The 17,843-nt window shown below is 54.3% G+C and overlaps 1 protein-coding gene across 2 annotated transcripts in view; it reads right to left on the reverse strand.

Annotated features, from left to right (window-relative positions):
• POLE (DNA polymerase epsilon, catalytic subunit) overlaps window positions 1-17,843 on the reverse strand; it is a 46,625-nt gene that overhangs the window by 27,311 nt on the left and 1,471 nt on the right. For both annotated transcript variants that reach the window (XM_082699902.1, XM_082699901.1), the window contains exons 2-21: window positions 16,757-16,898; window positions 16,303-16,383; window positions 15,899-15,943; window positions 15,653-15,745; window positions 15,198-15,352; window positions 13,668-13,809; window positions 13,445-13,525; window positions 12,352-12,459; window positions 11,930-12,040; window positions 11,391-11,476; window positions 10,988-11,107; window positions 9,565-9,697; window positions 9,360-9,473; window positions 9,035-9,247; window positions 8,670-8,777; window positions 5,433-5,561; window positions 5,255-5,357; window positions 5,017-5,163; window positions 4,485-4,630; window positions 1,004-1,152 (exon numbers count right to left, since the gene is read on the reverse strand). In XM_082699902.1, coding sequence (XP_082556028.1) covers window positions 1,004-1,152; window positions 4,485-4,630; window positions 5,017-5,163; window positions 5,255-5,357; window positions 5,433-5,561; window positions 8,670-8,777; window positions 9,035-9,247; window positions 9,360-9,473; window positions 9,565-9,697; window positions 10,988-11,107; window positions 11,391-11,476; window positions 11,930-12,040; window positions 12,352-12,459; window positions 13,445-13,525; window positions 13,668-13,809; window positions 15,198-15,352; window positions 15,653-15,745; window positions 15,899-15,943; window positions 16,303-16,383; window positions 16,757-16,898 — 2,406 coding nt within the window. The remainder of the gene's footprint in view (window positions 1-1,003; window positions 1,153-4,484; window positions 4,631-5,016; window positions 5,164-5,254; window positions 5,358-5,432; window positions 5,562-8,669; window positions 8,778-9,034; window positions 9,248-9,359; window positions 9,474-9,564; window positions 9,698-10,987; window positions 11,108-11,390; window positions 11,477-11,929; window positions 12,041-12,351; window positions 12,460-13,444; window positions 13,526-13,667; window positions 13,810-15,197; window positions 15,353-15,652; window positions 15,746-15,898; window positions 15,944-16,302; window positions 16,384-16,756; window positions 16,899-17,843) is intronic.

Below are 17,843 nucleotides of genomic sequence, written 5' to 3' on the forward strand. Positions count from 1 at the left end.
TCTGCCCTCCTTCTGGGCACAGGGCTGGGAGAGGCAGCACACTGCCAGGGCAGCAGCTCCCTCACCACCAGCCCAGGGGGCCGCACATGAGCCTCTTCCACCGTGCCCTGCGCCATCTTGTGCCCTTGCCATCTCCCAGACCCCACGCTCATCCTAACTCCTCAGGGAAAACACAAGCCCTCGGGCGGCCTCGGCTTCCTGCCAGGCATCTGCCTTATTGCCTCCAAACAGGTCTCAGTGGAAGGCGTCAGGCGACCCCAGGCCCGACGCTCCTGCTCCTAGGACTCCACTCTAGCCCGGCTTCCCACTCCTCCTTCTCTGCCATCAAAAAAACACACAACAGGGGCCCCTGAGTGGCTCAGTCAGTTAAATGTCCGATGCTTGGTCTGGGCTCAGGTCATCTCAGGATTGTGGGACCAAGGCCCACGCTGGGCTCCACGCTTAGCGGGAAGCCGGCTTGGGAATCTCTCTCCCTCCCTCTGCCCCTTCCCCCCTCCCACTGCACACACACGTGAGCACATGTACTCGCTCTCTGGAATAAATAAATAAATCTTAAAAAAAAAAAAGTAACGATAAATAAAATGACTTTCACTCGAACCTAATCCCCAGTGCCCCATGTTTCTCCTTCTCCCAAGCTGCCATGCTGACCCTCCCACAGGGACCCCTCCCCACAGTGCCCGGGCCTATATGACCCCCTCCCCCCAAGGCTCTCACCCACTATTCAGATCCCACCTCATCCCATGTGCACCAGAAACAGTGGACCTTGGCTTTAAGGACCCCCCACCAACACTGGCCTTCCTGACTGCTCAGACAGCTTCACACCCTGTATCAGTCACGCGGTGTGGCCCGGTGGCTGCCCAGACCCTCTCCATGGCCTCCATCCCAGAAACCCACTGGAAACTGCCAAGTCACCGTGCGCAGCCCGGACAGGGAGACGACGTGTCTGCGGCTGCCCCTTCCCCTCCCACCCCAACCCCTCCCCGGCCGCGCCGCGGGAGCGCACCCTCTGCGCATGACGTAGCCGTAGAAGGAGTTGAGGATGCACTTGTGCGCCAGCTGCAGGGAGTCGTACAGGACCTCCATGTTCCTGCAGCGCTTCACCTCGGCCGCGTCGCCCAGCTCCATGGCCGCGGAGAGCTTCTTTTTCCACACCTGGGGACCACACAGACACCGGTCACCTCCTCGGCTCTTCCAGCTCACGCTCCACGCAGTCAGCGGCCCAACGGTTTACGAGTTTGAAAATTTCAAATCTATAGAAAACTTCAAAATCCAATACAACGGAAGACCATAGCCGCGAGCAGAGAAACCACTGCTGACTCTTGGCCCCGTTTCCCTTTTATTTATTTATTTTTTTTAGATTATTTATTTATTTATTTGACACACAGAGAGGGTGTGTAGGCAGAGAGGCAGGCAGAGAGAGAGTGGGGGAAGCAGGCTCCCTGCTGAGCAGAGAGCCCGACGCAGGGCTCGATCCCAGGACCCGGAGATCATGACCTGAGCTGAAGCCAGAGGCTTAACCCACTGAGCCACCCAGGCGCCCCTTGGCCACGTTTCCTTATCCGTTCTCTGTATGGGCACAGCCAGCAGAAAGGCACAGACATCAGGACCCGGCCCCCCTGGAGAGTCCAGCACACAATTCCTAGGGATAAAGACATATTACACACCACAGCGCTATTACGGCCCCCGAGAAACCTAACAGGGGTGTGGGACCCACACATCCCTCCCAGGTCTGCACAACCCGCAACCTAGCAGCCAGGCCAGAACCACACCCTGGGCTTCCACGTGTCCCGACAAGCTGGTAACCCAGCACTGCCTGGTACAAGGCAGATGTCCTGAAAAGAGTTCTGGACACAAAGGAGCTTTTATTTCTTGTGAAATCAACAAGAAGACACGACGGCAACCCACTTGGACAACTCAGACTTGGGGCAACGTCAGCCTCCTGGGACGAAAGCCGGAACGCAGCAGTGAGCGAGAAAAACAAACGAACCCCACGTCCGAGACCAGCAACAGAGGAAGGGGCGTCACGACACCCAAGAAGCCCAGGGGCTCCCATTATCGTCCTGTTATTCAGTGCGACCCTGACTTAACGCATGGACAAGCTGAGTTACAGGTCTTCTCCAATAGAACTCAGAAGCCGCTGACGCAGAGATCAAAGTGCACCAATAAAGACAACATCTCAGCGTTACAAATGACTCATAAGCCTATTGACGGACCAACACCTGCTTATCGGATCCCCTAGCACGTTAGGAGAAGATAAACTCGATAAAGAGAACCAAAGACCTTACACTATTCTAAATGGTTGCAACGGAAATGTTGTCTTCGCCGTGATGGTCATTACACAGGATTTTGTCAAAATCCACAGAACCGCCACATGGAGGGTGACCAGCACGGATACTAGGGGCACCTGCCCTCGCCCCTGCCCAGGCTGCACGTCTGCCCCTGCTCGCTAACGTGGATGCTGTCACAGTGGCCAAACAGTTAACGCTTCTCTTTCTGCTTGAGAACGTCTCACCTTCACTCCCCGGGCTGATCAAACAGACAATAAACACCTGGAATGAATGAAAGGCTCTCCAGATTTTGAATGAGACGAGAAGCCACAGATCACGAATGCTGGGCGTGGGAGTGCCAGACCCCAGTCCCACCCAGGGCCAGCCCAGAGGGGCACATGGTGACACCTGGCCTTCACACCCACAGGCCACACCTCCTGAGATGCTGAGCCCAAAAGACACTGCTGGAGGACATCTCCCCCAGGACGTGGGTGAGATGACACGGGCAGATTTGCTCTCCCTGCTTCACTGCGGTGGAGCAAGTCTTCACCAGCAGGAACTGCAGGGTGGGTTTCCGTGATGGGACTGGCTGTGCCGAGGCCGAGATGCCCCAGGATGAGGGGCCAGGCCTGTCTGTGTTAACCGGACTGAGGGTAACGGGAGCTACTCAAGAGGCCCCTAGTAAGAGCAACCGACAAAGAATCACGGGGGAGGCTGTAAATATTCCACTCAACTCCCCATCCCATGCAGAACAACCGAGCTATGCACTGAATGCCTACTATGCAGCAGCCTCCAAAGAACAAAGAATGAGACAGACGCACTCACCGCACTCTGAGTCCCTGTCCCAGGAGAGACACGTAACCACGAAACTTCAGTTACTTAACTGAAACAAAATGAGACGCTGCTGCAGCTCCTCTAAACACTGAAAACAGAATGCCCCTAAGACCCAGCAATGCCACGGGGCACACACTCTGAAGACCTGAAAGCAGGGACCTAAGAAGGTATCTGTACCTCTACATTCACAGCAGCCAAAATGTGGACGCGGCCTAGCACCGTGGGCAGGCGAAGAATGAACAGAATGTGGGGCGCACACACAGCGGGCCACCACTCAGCCTCAGAAGGAAGGGACTTCGGACCCCGGCCTCAGCATGGATGAAGCTTCAGGACTTGATGCGGAGGGCAATGAGCCGGTCATTGTCAGACGCTGCATGATCCCACCTCCCAGGGGGCTCTACAGGTTAAACCCCGAGACAGAAAGCAGGACAGGGGGGTTACTGTTCCATGGGTGCAGTGTTAGTCCTGTCAGATGAAGAGTTCTAGAGAGCGACGGGGGAGGCCACACAACTGTGGGGATGTCCCCAGTGCCGCAGAACTGGGTTGGGTTCTAGGTTATGTCTATCTTACCACACACACAAAAAAAACCACCAGGGGCACCTCGGTGGCTCAGTGGGTTAAGCCACTGCCTTCGGCTCAGGTCATGATCCCAGGGTCCTGGGATCGAGCCCCGCATCGGGCTCTCTGCTCTGCAGGAAGCCTGCCTCCCCCCCTCTCTCTGCCTGCCTTTCTGCCTGCTTGTGATCTGTGTCAAATAAATAAATAAAATCGTTTAAAAAAAAAAAAGAAACCACCAAAAAAGGTAGTAACAGTAAAATGTGATAACAAGAGTCTATCCGAGCGGGGGCCTTACTGAGTCTGGGGGTGAAAGAAGGACTTCCAGAAGAACCCCATTCGCTCAAGTGTGAAACTACTGTTTGTTATGACCACTGAGGTGTGGCCGTGGAGCCTCCCAGAGCCTCCCGGATTAAGCCATCTAGAAATCCTAGAAATCGCGCTCCCAGCCCTCCTGTCAGAGGCGGGAAACTAAATGCCACATCGTGCAGCCGGTTTCTGCCCCAGCTGCTCACCACCCCCCAGCAGGGGACGCAGCTCGGTCCCAGTAAAATTTTACTTATAAGAGGACCGTCCAGCCATAGTGTGCTGACCTCTGCTCTAAATAAATCCTTCGAAAGCAATCATTGGGAAAATTTTCGAGGCCTCAGCCTTCAGTCCTTCAAAGCGAGAACAAATGTGCTCTCATTACTTTGCACATGCAGGAGCACCCCAAAGACGGGAGCCCCACGTCCTCGGTGGGGCGGTCACCCCTGTCCAGAGAGCAGCAGCAAGGATTCTCATCTCAGAATCTAGACTCCGCTCGGACCTCGCAAAGGGCAGACGCACCTTGTGGAGACCCTTGAACTCATAGCGCCGGTCTCGGAAGGCGCGCACCGTGTCCACGTAGAAGGAGTTCTCCCGCTGGCAGATGGTGGTGAGGCGCTCCTCCACCCGGGTCACGTGGATCTTCTTGTACGCCTTCCGGCAGTAATCTGAGCACCGGCGAGCGCAGGGGAGTGTGAGAGACTGCACAGTGGGTACCAGCCCTCCTGGGCAGAGCCCGAGAAAGCCAGGAAGCAACAGACACCAACAAGCGCAGCTTTCTAGCCTGGCACAAAGGAGCAGAGGCACCCAGAAGACGTGTGCCGGTTTATCCTATTATGGGACAGCCCCAGGGTGACCGGGCTGAACTCCCCAAGAGCATAGGAAGGAGAGATCACCTTCTGAAGGAGAACTAAAGAAAGGCTGCAGGAAGAAGCGGTTCACAGTGATCCCTCCTAGTGCAACATCCAGTCTAACGGACCCCAGGCTGGGACGTCCCCGCACGGCCCCACAGAGGCCCACGTCGGGGGAGGAGCCGCGTCCGGCAGCCGCTCACCTGCGAGCCTCCGCTTCTCGTATTTGGCCTGCTCCTCGCGGGACAGCTCGTGAAAGGCCCGCGCTGGGCCGTCTGCAGTCAGGGGAGGGAACTTCTCTGACTCCAGCTGGTGCTGGATCCGATGGTACTCGCTGCGGCTGGCTGGCACTGGGAGGGTGACAGAGGGGAGTCCGTGCCTGGGACCTGCGCGCCTGCTCGCCGCCCGGCCACCCTGCCGCTGCTCTGGGGCCACACTCACTGAACTCGCCCCTCCACTGCCAGGCCATCTTCCGCTGGCAGTCTGCTCCCGGCTTGTTGAAGTCACAGGCAGCGCAGGTGGCCTCGTCCACCACAGCAGAGGGCTGCGGCGGGACAAGAGGGGGTCAGTTAGGGCCTGTGCAGAAAGAGCTCGACTCTGATGGGGGAATCGGTCTCACCTGCAGGCGGTTTGTCAGGATGATGTTGGGGTACATGGCCCCCACGTCCAGGTGATAGATAAGGGGACACTCTATTCTGTTTGGAACATCTTTCAGGGAGATGAGCTTGCTCTTAATCTGATCACACACCTAGGAGAAAGGACAAAATAGTGAAGGCTAAGATGAAAACTCTAGAGTGTATGGACGGTCACAAAACGAGCACCATGGATCCCAGAAGGACAGCAGATGATGGTCACCAACACGTGGAGGTATGGGAGCCTCGTGAGACAGAGCCCTGAGGAGGACAGCATCTCAGGGTGCAGCAGCCGCTACCCCGGGGGACCTGTTGGGGCTGGGAACACTGCGGAAGACCGCCTGCGACCTTGCACGACAGAGCCGTGTGCAGCGAGTGAGGAACTGGGCTGGTGTATCAACAGCCCTCTTCCTGGGAGCCGTCCGCAGCTGCATGGTGAGGGCATGGGGCACCCCAGCCTCAGCAACTCCTCACCCGACAGATGACAAGGCTCAAGAGATTAGCGGGGCTCTATCAGAGGTCCCCACAGCCCAAGTGCTATGCTCTGAGCCCCCATGCTAGACGGTCTCCAGCATTACTCCACGGGCTGGTCCCTCCAGTCTGCAGTCCAGGAGCCCTCCGGCCAAGGAACCACATGACAAGGGACCCTAGGCCAGAAACCGCATCAAAGTACTGACAGCACTGACAGGCCACCTGAGAGTCCCGGCTGAGCATAAGTTTATGTTCCAAATTGCCGAGCACGGAAGGAGCACCCCCATGACCCCCATGACCGAGAGCAGACTCCGGAGGAGGAAGCCCCGAGAGACAGAGAACACATCTCCTAGAGCAAACGCGGGAAAACGAGCATGAATAAAAACACTGGAGACCAAAACTCTAAAACAAAAGAGAACAGTTTAAAAAAAAAAGCAGCACATCAGAAAAAAACCCCAACAGAGCCTTCAGAAATGGAAAGATGGTCCTAAAAGAAGTCACTACAGGGGCATGTGGGCAGCTCAATGGGTTAAAGCCTCTGCCTTCGGCTCAGGTCATGATCCCAGGGTCCTGGGATGGAGCCCCACCATTGGGCTCTCTGCTCAGTGGGGAGCCTGCTTCCTCCTCTCTCCCTGCCTGCCTCTCTGCCTACTTGTGATCTCTGTCAAATAAATAAATATAATCTTCAAAAAAAAAAGAAGTCACTGCAATGATGTAAGGCTAGCGCGAACAGGCTCCTGATAGGCACGAATTCTCATCCACTCCCCAAAATGTAACACTGAGTTAAATCAGAGCACAGACAGGGACTTAACTGAAAAGTTCATTCTGCACAAAACATACACAACACCAAGGAACACAACCCCCAAATTTGAGAACAAGCATATCCACAAGTTAATCTAATAACTCAGCAAACCTCTGTGAAGGACCAGGTAACAAATACTTTAGGTTTTGTGGCGACACATTCTGTCACACGTTCTTCTGCGTGCGTGTGTGTGTGTGTGCGCACGCGCGTGTGTGTATGTATACACAGCATCTTAAAAACCGTAAAAACCATTCTTGGGCTGCTGGCTGCATGGGTGTCGTGGGCCAGTTTGCCCACCGCTGCTTTAGTCCGTCAGGAGTGAACGGAAACACAGCTAAACAGACCCAAGACTAGCCAGGAGAGTAGCCCCCTTTTTTATGAAATATGTTAAATTTGATAGTCATATGAGAAAAATCACTTGAATGCAAAATTGCCCTTAGTATTAAAAAGCTCTTTAAAGCCCTCCAAAGGGGCACCTGGGTGGCTCAGTTGGTTAAGCAATTGCATTATCTGCAGTTGGTGGACGAGGCCACCTGCTTGGGGCACAAACCTGGAGTCCCAGGATTGAGTCCTGCATCGGACTCCCTGCTTGGCAGAAAGTCTGCTTCTCCCTCCGACCTCTCCCCTCCCATGCTCGCTCGCTCTCAAATAAATAAATAAAATCTTTAAAAAAATAATAATAAAAATACAAAAATAGAACTAAAACCCTCCAAAGAAGCCAAGACAAAAAACACACCAGAAACTGTAAGAAGCCATGACTAAAAGGAGCGTTACCTATTGTACAGAACAGGACGTACTAGAAGCATTAATACCTTCTGTTCCTAACTGAATTCTAGGCAAATGAATCATGAGAACAGTCCCTCCACCTTCCACTCTGAAATGCTAACAGTGAGGGAGAAGCGAAGAGGCAGCGTTCCCAGAGGACACGCCCCACACCACCATGACCCCAGCTGGAACCTCCCGTCCGCATCACGGGGACAAGATGGTCCCTTAGAAACAAAGCGATAGGCCTGTTACCCTTTTCCTAAGGACGCCGGGCTGCCCTTTAGAACATTCTGGAGACAGCAACTGAGCCACACTCCCCATCCTCCAGGAGCCCGGAGTCTGGAGGCCTCTGCTCAGCACACCCTGGTTTCATTCACGTTGCCCCTTCTCCAACTTCAAAGTGGTGTCCTTTCCTTCTGAGGCGCTAACTCACATCGGGATTCGGGCCTGGATGCGCCTCACAGGTCGTCCTCTGAGAGCTCCCGAGGCATACGGCAGCCGGAGCGGACAACAGCTACACGGCACTTCCCAGCTGGCAGACGACGCAAACACATTCTCATTTGAATTCTGCCTAGTGAGTCTGGTACGAGATGTTTCTTGAGATCAATCCTAAAACTGGTAGAAACTCCAAACCACGAGTCGCTCAACAAGCCACAGTGCTGAGCAGGGCCAAACAGCCACGCCGGAGAAGGGCTCCGCCCGAAGACCGGAACCTGCAGGCCTGGGGCACGCCGACGGTGGTGCTTTCTAGCCCTTACGTGACGGGAGTTACATTTGCTGTGTTCTACTCTGTCCCTGTAGGAACGGACTCAGCACTTTGAAAGTGTCCTCAACAACAAAACATAAAAACCAATGGCTCCCCGCTGCCTACAAAGTAAAGTCCAAACAATCTGGGCTCCCGCCCCAGCTCTGCCCCCTGGCCCAAACCTGCCCAGCACAATGTTCCAAGAATCAGGTCGCCAGCCCTCCGCCTCCTGGTGACACTCTCCTACCACCCTGGGTTGGAGACCACCCGTGACCACCACACTGTCCTGTCCCTCCCCCAAGCAGACCCACACCTGTGTCCTCCCTCTCAGAGATCAAGTACCAGCACCCAGCAGGGACGCACCAAACACACTACAGAAAGAAGCCAGTCTCCCAGGCAGGGCACGTGATGACGGCTTCTCCCGGCCCCGTGGAGCGTTACCTCTTGGAAGTTGGTGACCTCCTCCATGGGCACCTTTTCCTCTTCCTCGATGGCATGACGCATGGTCTTCTCCACCCGCTGCAGCAGGAAGTCAAAGGCAGCAGGATTCTAGCACAACGACCGAGAGGACACGAGTGAGACGGGACATGCCGTCACGCCAACCAGTCTACCTCAGGCAGGACGGGACACCGCGGGGAACACCCCAAAGGAGCTGAGCGCCTGCCCCGCAGCGCCTCTGCCAAGGGCAGGCTAAACAGAGGAGGTCTGATGGGCCACCGAGGAGGAGAGCGGTCAGGGTTGGCTGCAGCCCTTGCCACTTCTGGGCCCCACCAAGCATTCGGCGGGAAGACCAGGGAGGGGCTCACCATCCTGAACCGGCAGGGGATGTCGCTGCGAAACACGCCTGACTCGAGGGCCTCCACGTGGCCACCCACGTAGGTCTCGGCGTCTAGCACATGACCGTCATCCGTCAGCTTGTTGAACTCCTGCTCCTGCTTGTTGGGGAAGATGATGTTGGCGTGGAAGGCTTGCACCATCAATAAGGCCTCACACAGCGTCCCGGAGCCCTTCCGCAGCACCTACGGGGGGAACCAGGCTTCAGACCACAGCCGCATCCACACCAGCGGCTGGGCGCCAGCGCCCTCGGGCAGCGTGCGGAGAACGGCTCACGGGGCCACGAGAGGCACTGACCTCGTCGGGCTCCATGGGGATAATGGTGCAGAGGGCGAATATAAAGGGATGGACGTACTTCATGTACAGGTAGTACGTGGCCACCGCGTCTGACACGGAGTACGTGGCCAGAGTCTGAGGAGAGAACATCAGAGAGTAAGAGCCACGAGGAGCCCCGGAGGCCCCGCGGCAAGCGCAAGGGGGCACAGTGAGGAGACGCACGTGCCTGGGGCTGCTCGGTGGCCATCCGGCACATGTCCTCGGGGTCCAGCTCCACGGGGTCATAGCCCAGCTTGGCTTTGGCAGCCGCCTTGAGGTTGTGGCTGCCCACAGGAAGGTAACTGTCCCGCTTCACCCACCTGAGAACCAGAACGAGAGCCAAGTCAGAGAGGACTCGGAGACGAAGCCCAAGAACCGGGAGAGGGGGCAAAGCTGGACGCACCCCAGACAGTCCTAACGGCGCCCCAAAGATCTCCTCCGAGACCCCACAGGGAGCACACCCCCACGAAGCCTTTCACCCGGATCCGGTCAACCTTGCAGATGAGCCCCCAAACGTGAGGAAAGGCGAGCGCCAGTCCGCCAAGCCCCACGGCCTCCCCTCCTCCCTGACGGAGAAAGACAAAGGTGAGCGGGCAGGAACCCGCACCCTCGGCCTCCCTCCGGCCCTCCAGCTCGTCCTGTGGCTGCTTCTACTTTGCGCTGCGCTCCCCCTCCCTCAGACCCTATTTCCGAGCTCCTATTCTCTCCTTCCACAGTCCCTTCCACGTGGAAACTAGAAGCACCCTGTGCCCCTCGCCCCGGGCCCGTCTCCATGTCCGCCCGTCAACTCAGTCCCATGGCCAACAGTGTCCCTGGCAGCCACAGCCCCTCATGACTGCAACGAGCCTCAGCTCCCTCAGCCTCTGCACTCTTCACTCCTGCCATCCTCCTCCCCAGAAATGCCCCGTCACCTCGCAGTACTGCCACCTCCTCTGAGAGCCCCCACCTGTCCTTTTACCTCTGTCGCCCTGCCCCATGTGAAGGGGTTCCCAGGCCTGCTGAGAAGCTGGGCCCTGCTCCCCCAGAGGCCCACCCCAAACCCTGTGCCTCATGTGCCTCTGCCCCCCTTTCATAGATCCCCCAATCCTGCCCTCATTACGACTCGGCCTACCCACTGCAACCCACGCACCATGACGCCAGGGCTGCAGAGAAAACAGACCAAGTGTGTCAATGGCTCCCCAGAACTCACCTCCCCACAGGGTACTGGAGGCTCACAAGACCGCCTTTCTCTCCTGCCTTCCCTCTCAACACTCGGAGCCCCCTTGAATGCCTCTCTCCAGGCTGGACACCCCTGGTGCAGCACCCCCACCTTTGTGGAGGGCTCCCACTGCACCAAGGCCTCACCCACCTGGCCTTTCTGCTCTGGCTTCCCCACCAGGCCTGACGCTAACGTGGTTGTTGGTAGAAGGGATAACGAGCCCACGTAAAAGACAGCACATCCCCAGACCCAGCCAGAGCCGCCCACCGTCCCGAAGGCAGTGGGAGCTACTTCTCAGAAGCCGCCCTCCCCCGTCAAAGGGAGGGGGACAGGGCCAGTACGTGCAAGAAGGAGCTCCGGACCCCGTCCCAGAAAGCCCTCGTGCAGCAGTGCAGCGAGCTGCCAGGCCTACCTGAGACAGTCCATGTGGATGCACTGGGACGCCTTGTACTCCCCCTGGCTGTCCTTCTGGAACCCGATCTCCTGGTACATGTTCAGTCCGTGGACCGCTGCTCTGGCCTCCACAAACGGCCTAGGGATGAGGGCAGACAGACGGGCACGTGGCAGTCATCCTTTAGCTCCCTCAGAGACAGGAGACTGCCCCCAGCGGACCCCAAGCGGACCCAGGAACCCCCACACCCACTTCTCAAACAGTGCGAGGTGCTTCTCGGGCCGCCAAGCAGGCCCTCTTACCCCTCCCTCCTCTCCCACTTTCTTCCCATCTCGACCGCTTGTAACTGAGCACATTTACACCGCCGTGCAACGCCCCCTCCCAAACACATTGGAGTGACCCGCAAGCAAGACGTCACACTTACCAGTCAAAAAAGTCCCCGTTGTAGGTGACCATGATGGTGGGTTTGGTCTCCTGGACATGTTCAAACCATCTCTGGAGTAGATGAACCTAAATCCAATAATGATTCTCGGCTGTCAGAGGATTGCTGCTTCTCTTCGAGCCGTTACCTAACACCCCTCCTACAGGTCAGGAAGCTGTCACCGTGTCATTCCCGCAGCCGCCCCTGCCTCCAGTGTGGACAGGGACCCCACTAAACATCCTGTGCGGGCCACCACGCAGGCTACGTGCGCGCCAAGTCTGCCTCCTCCTGTTTCGCCCCAGATACCAGCAGTTTCCCGAAGGACACCTCTTTTTTCCCTTTAAAGATGTTATTTTCCCACAAAATAAAACCGAGAACTAGAGAGAGAACACGAATGGGGGAGACAGAGGAGAAGCAGGCCCCCACCTCACTGGGAGCCCGACGCAGGGCTCGACCCCCAGACCCTGGGATCACGATCTGAGCCGAAGGCAGACGCGTAACGACTGAGCCCCCCGGGCGACCCACCAAGGGCACCTCTTTACCTCATCGGGTTCATTGAAGACACAAAAAGGTCCTTCATACTCTGGTTTGGGAGTGAACTCGAAATCTTCAACATCTTCAGAAACGATCTCCCTGTTGGTGATGAGGTAGCCCTGGGAAGTGCGTGAGCCATCGGCACAAGTTAGGACACATAAAGCCAAAACACACCTCTTCACTCTTGGCCCAGAAGCTCCTGCTGCAGCAATCTGCAGCAACAGGAAGTCACCCCGGCTCCCCCAAGAAGAGCCCTGAGTGTCTCAAGCTTCTATTGGAAGGACCATGGCTTGTTTGTTCACTTTCCAGGGCTTCGACTCACTAATTTTTCACCCAAAATACAGGAAACACAGGGGGATGCTGCTCTGATTTAGAGACTAGACAAGGTTCCTGCTCCTGTGAAACATACATCCCAAAAGGTACCACTTACCTGACCATCAATCATATACGAAATCATCATAATCTGGTCAGTCTCAGCATCGGGAAACTTGAGGGGCAGTTTGGTGGTCTCAATGTCAAATGCCAAAACCACAGGGTCCTGCAGGGACACAATGTCTCATTAAATTGGACAGAAAGCAAGCCAAGCTCTAGAGATTCCAAACATCTTCCCAACACCTGCCACCTCCACCCCTGCCTCCAGCTGCTAAAGGAGTCGCGCTGCCCCAGGGAGAGGTTCCAGAAGAAGTGAGACCAGCATTCTGGGGTTGACTGAGCTGTATCAAGAATGCCACGATTCACTGCTGGTACAAAAACTTAAACACATACAAGTGGTTAGAGCATGAGAGGAAAATCCTAGGATTATAGAACACCTGAGTCTCGACGTGCGTGAAAATGCGTGACCTTGTTTTGACCTTTGTGACAACCCAGAGACGGCTTCGTGGTACAGAGATGACATCTCTGTTTTGGATATGAGCAAAGGGACGCCTGGGTGGCTCAGTTGGTTGGATATGAGCAAAGAGCAATGCAGAATCGCCCAAGAACACAGAGCCATCCCTGAACCAAGGCCTTCCGGTCGTGAATCCATTTTCAACACACCACTTTGCTCTCAGCAGCCCAAAATGGAAGTCAGCACTTTCCCTCAAATGTTCAGATCCAGCCCAGCTCAAACACGGACATCACATGGGGATACATAAGCACAGGGTGAAAATTATGCTTGGTCAGAAATAGGTGTCTGTGGGGCTCAGTTGTTAAGCGTCTGCCTTTGGCTCAGGTCCTGATCCCAGGGTAACCAGGATGGAGCCCTGCATCGGGCTCCCTGTTCCAAGGGAAGCCTGCTTCTTCCTCTCCCTCTCCCCCTGCTTGTGTTCCCTCTCTCACTGTGTCTCTCTCTGTCAAATAAATAAATAAAATCTTTAAAAAAAGAAAAAGACCAAAAAAAAAATTTTTTTCTACATTTTTAAGAAAGTATCTAAGGGGAAAAGAAGAAAACAAATCTCTGAATCAAATTCATCCTTCAGCACTGAATGAAATCTCTCCAGAAACAAGTGGAAAACCAGGACGGAGGAAATGCAAGCAGTACTCACAGGTCGTTCAACAAGGTCATCTCGTCGGGTGATTTCCACGGGAAAGGCACTTCCTCGGTATCTGACATTGTACCAGTGAGCCTGCGGGATGGGGAGCACGTTAAGAAAAAGCTCTGCGTCTGTCCCGGGAGGTGTATCTGTATGTACAGTAAATCTGTATGGATTTATCCTTCCAGGGTCACTGCCCGACTGTCCGGCTGCCCAAAAAGCACGGCCCACTTACCACGTGGATCTTCAGGTCAATGGAGAGGCGGATGTGGTAGGGCACGTCATACTCCCGCATGTCTACAATGTTGTCCCACTGGTCGGTGACCTTCTTGGAGGCTTCCTCTTCATCAATAACCACACTGCTCCCTTGCAGGACACTGCAAAACAGAGAAGGCCAGCTTACTCAACTACACTCTGCTTGGGGGTGGAACAGGAGCGAAGACCACAGCCCACGTGGAGTAAACACAGAAGGTAAATCGAGGTGGCAGCGTGCCCAGACAGGCTCTTCTTAAGAGAATGACCTCGGATGACACCTTCCTATAAGCAGCAGACCAGATAGGAAATTTCATGCACACTTAGGACATGTATTTTATAGGATATAAGATAAAAATTTTAAAAACTGGGGTGTCTGGGTGGCTCAGTGGGTTAAAGCCTCTGCCTTTGGCTCAGGTCATGATCCCCATGTCCTGGGATCGAGCCCCCCATCAGGCTCTCTGCTCAGTGGGGACTCCTCTCTCTCTGCCTACTTGTGATCTCTGTCAAATAAATAAATAAAATCTTTTTTTTTTTTTAAAGATTTTATTTATTTATTTGACAGATAGAGATCACAAGTAGGCTGAGAGGCAGGCAGAGAGAGAGAGGAGGAAGCAGGCTCCCTGCTGAGCAGACAGCCCGATGTGGGGCTCGATCCCAGGACCTTGGGATTATGACCAGCGCCAAAAGCAGAGGCTTTAACCCACTGAGCCACCCTGGTGCCCCAATAAATAAAATCTTTAAAAAAAAAAAATTGGGGCACCTGGGTAGCTCAGTCATTAAGCATCTGCCTTTGGCTCAGGTCACAATCGCAGGGTGCTAGGATTGAGTCCCACATTGGGCTACCCTCCCTGCTCAGTGGTAAGTCAGCTTTGGATTCTCTTTCCCTCTGCCCCTCCCACTGCTCAAACTCACTTTCTCTCTCTCAAATGAATCTTAAAAAAAAGGGGGAGGGAGTGGGTGTCATTGGGAATCCAAAATGTCTTTACTATTACAGCAACTCAACGTTGGAGCCACAACTCCACCCCTCTGTAAGAAAAGAGGCACAGCTAAAATACAACCCAGGAAACCACCTTTTATTGAACACAAATGCACCACGTAAGAAATTCTACCCAGGCTGGGACACCTGGGTGGCTTGGCTGAGGGTTCGCCTCTTGATTTTGGCTCAGGCGATGATCTCAAAATGGTGAGACTGATCCCCAGGTTGGGCCCTGTGTTGGGAGTGGAGTCTCCTTAGAATTCTCTCTCCTCTTCACCCTCTGTCCCTTCCCTCCCCTCACACTCTCTTGCTCTCTCTCCAAAGAATAAAATAGATAAATAAATATAAATAAACTAAAAATTTTTTAGAAGAAATTCTACCTAATTTCTTGCAAGTGTTTCTACAATGAACAGAGCCGATCCTCAAGGTAACTTTGTTGCTAGTTTTCCTGCTTCCCATCCATCTCGTCAACTTAGCAGGAATGGGCAACAGTCCTGAGGGCCGCCAGGCTGCCCTGCTTGGGAGAAGGCCCACCTGGAGAGCATGGCTGTGTAGGCGTCACCGGCGTGGCCCTGCTCCCGGTTCTTCTTCACAGCAGGGGAGATGTCCTTCCTCACTCTGACAAGATCCTCCACGGTGTTGAAGGACAGCTTAACATAATTCCGCTTCAAACCGACCAAGTGATTTGGCTACAAAGTGTAAGATTGTGCTCATGAGTTCAAGAGGAAAAGGACTTTATTGGGGTAAGAAAACAAGGGGACAACAACTCAAAGGCTGAGCAGAAAAGTTGGCAAGTCCAAAGCATCTTGCCCAATTCTGCATGTGCACAACTAAACGACTAACATTCTCCAAGAGGACATACGGCCAGTCACCAAACCCCATCATCCGTATACTACCCCACAGGTGCTAAACCTGACCTCTTCCCAGCTCTACCCCAGAGGCAGGACAGACCAGCCTCATTCACCCTGAAGCGTCCAGGTGATACTCACCAAGTCCAGATCCTCCTTGGGAACAGTCTCTATTTTAGCAATTTTTCCCTGAAACTTCTTGGAGAGAAAAGACGAAACTTCTCGTTCACAACCCTACATCGAGATCAGAATGCAAGGACTTCCTATCAGTAAGATCTATTGTCTTCCTCGCCCGTTTCTCCAGAGCCCTCTCTACTTTCAGTCCTGAAATCCCCCCCATAAAATGAAGCACCGGCCGTGTGGCCTGATTCAACGCAGCGGGCTTACCTTCCTGGTCGCAATGTAGAAATACGGCTTGTAGGGCAAGGCCACCTGTGAGAGCCGCCAACCCATGTGGGGGCGATGAGAAAGAAGAAAGAAAAGTGAGACGGGCTGTTTGCCGCTGTACCCACAAGTCTCTTACAAGATGACACGGTCCAGAATCAGCAGCCGCACGGACGGCAAGGGCAGAGTCTGAGACACAAAACTACCCCTCTTTCAGTCCTTCCAAGCTGCTTCTCTTATGACATCTCAGACGGGGACCCATATGGCTCCAAGGGGCCCATGTCTCCAGAGGCTTCGGGCAGCTGCACAGCAGAAGCCTCTCAACCCCTCTCCTCCTAGAACACCTACCATCCCAGCTACATCTCATCACTGAGTGGGTCTTAGGTTCTCGGGGTTCAAGCTCTTACCTTAAATCTGCTCCCGTCATCTTGAATAAAGTAGTAATCCACTGCACTGACTAAGCGCTTGTCTTCATCTAAAATCTCAGTCTATAAGAGAATCAGTCAACACGGGCACAAAGTCATCCCCGAGGCAGCACAAGAGCCCTCTTGCTCCTGCTCTTCGGGAGCCCGAGCACAGAAACAAACTCCTTCTCCAACCCCACATAAACACTCCCCGTCCACGAGAGCCGCATCACAGCACCTGCCAAGCGAGGATTTCTCGCAATCTCTCCCTCATTCTTGAAAACTTTTTATGGGTTAACGGGGAACCCCCTCAGCCTTGTTTGCCCAGTAGCCTCTTTACAGGCCGGTGATGCTGAAGAAGAAAGGAGGCGAGCTCCCCTCCATCCCACCGCCACCTGCGCCGCCCACTCTTCCAAGGCCTAAGCCACGAGGAGGGCGCCGCTGCCCAGGGGCTTACAGGGTGCATGTTGATAAGCCAGCCTGTCTTCTCGCCGGGCTCCTTGAGTCTCTCAAAGCCAAACCGCAAATCCATCTTATCCGTCCACTGGCTGCGCTCCAGGCGCTTAAGTGCCGAGACGGAGGAAGAGGGGCCATCGTCCCTGAATGAAAGGAGGGAAATCCTGTCTTCACGGATCATGACTCACTCCCGCAACCTCAGTGCACCCGGCGTAAGCACTTTGGATGCAACAGTCGATGCACCCCTGAAAAACCTCCTATTTGACAAAAGCGGTTCATCAAAGTAACAAGAGTCACTGGAAACATGACTGGAGCAGGAACCTCAAAACCCGCTCAACTCTGTAACCAGAACACTAAGAAAACAAGCACCAAGGCTAGATGCTGCTGCCTCAGGGGATATTAAAAACACAGAGGGGCGCCTGGGTGGCTCAGTCAGCTCAGTGCCTGACTTGATCTTGGCTCAGGTCATGATCTCAGGGTCACAAAACTGAGTCTCGCTCCCCCCTCCCTCTGTCCCCTTCCTAGGCATTTATCCCGGAGGAAAGAAAACTCTTTCATACAAAAACTCATGTGTGGGGGCGCCTGGGTGGCTCAGTGGGTTAAAGCCTCTGCGTTTGGCTCAGGTCATGGTCTCACGGTCCTGGGATCGAGTCCCACATCGGGCTCCCTGCTCCGCTGGAAGCCTGTTTCCTTTCCTCTCTCTGCCTGCATGTTATCTCTGTCAAATAAATAAATAAAATCTTAAAAAAAAAAAAAACAACCTCATGTGTGAACATTCATACCACTTCACTCATTATAGCCAAAACATGGAAACAACCGAAACATTACCTACGGATAAATAATAATTAATTTGGGGTATATCCATCCCACGGAAGACTACCCGTCAACAAAACAGAAGAAATGTATTGATTCATGCAGTAACTCAGATGGATCTCAAGGGAATTATGCTGAGTGGAAAAAGCCAACCTGACTTTTGATAATTTGACTTATGATCTGACTTACGTGGAGTTCTTGAAATAAAATCAGAGGTGGAGGCTAGATTAGCGGCTGCCCTGGATGAGGAAGAGGGAGGAGTGAAGGTGGCTGTG

Source organism: Mustela nivalis (assembly GCF_964662115.1).
Source record: "Mustela nivalis genome assembly, chromosome: 14".
In the NCBI taxonomy this organism is placed as follows: Eukaryota; Metazoa; Chordata; class Mammalia; order Carnivora; family Mustelidae; genus Mustela; species Mustela nivalis.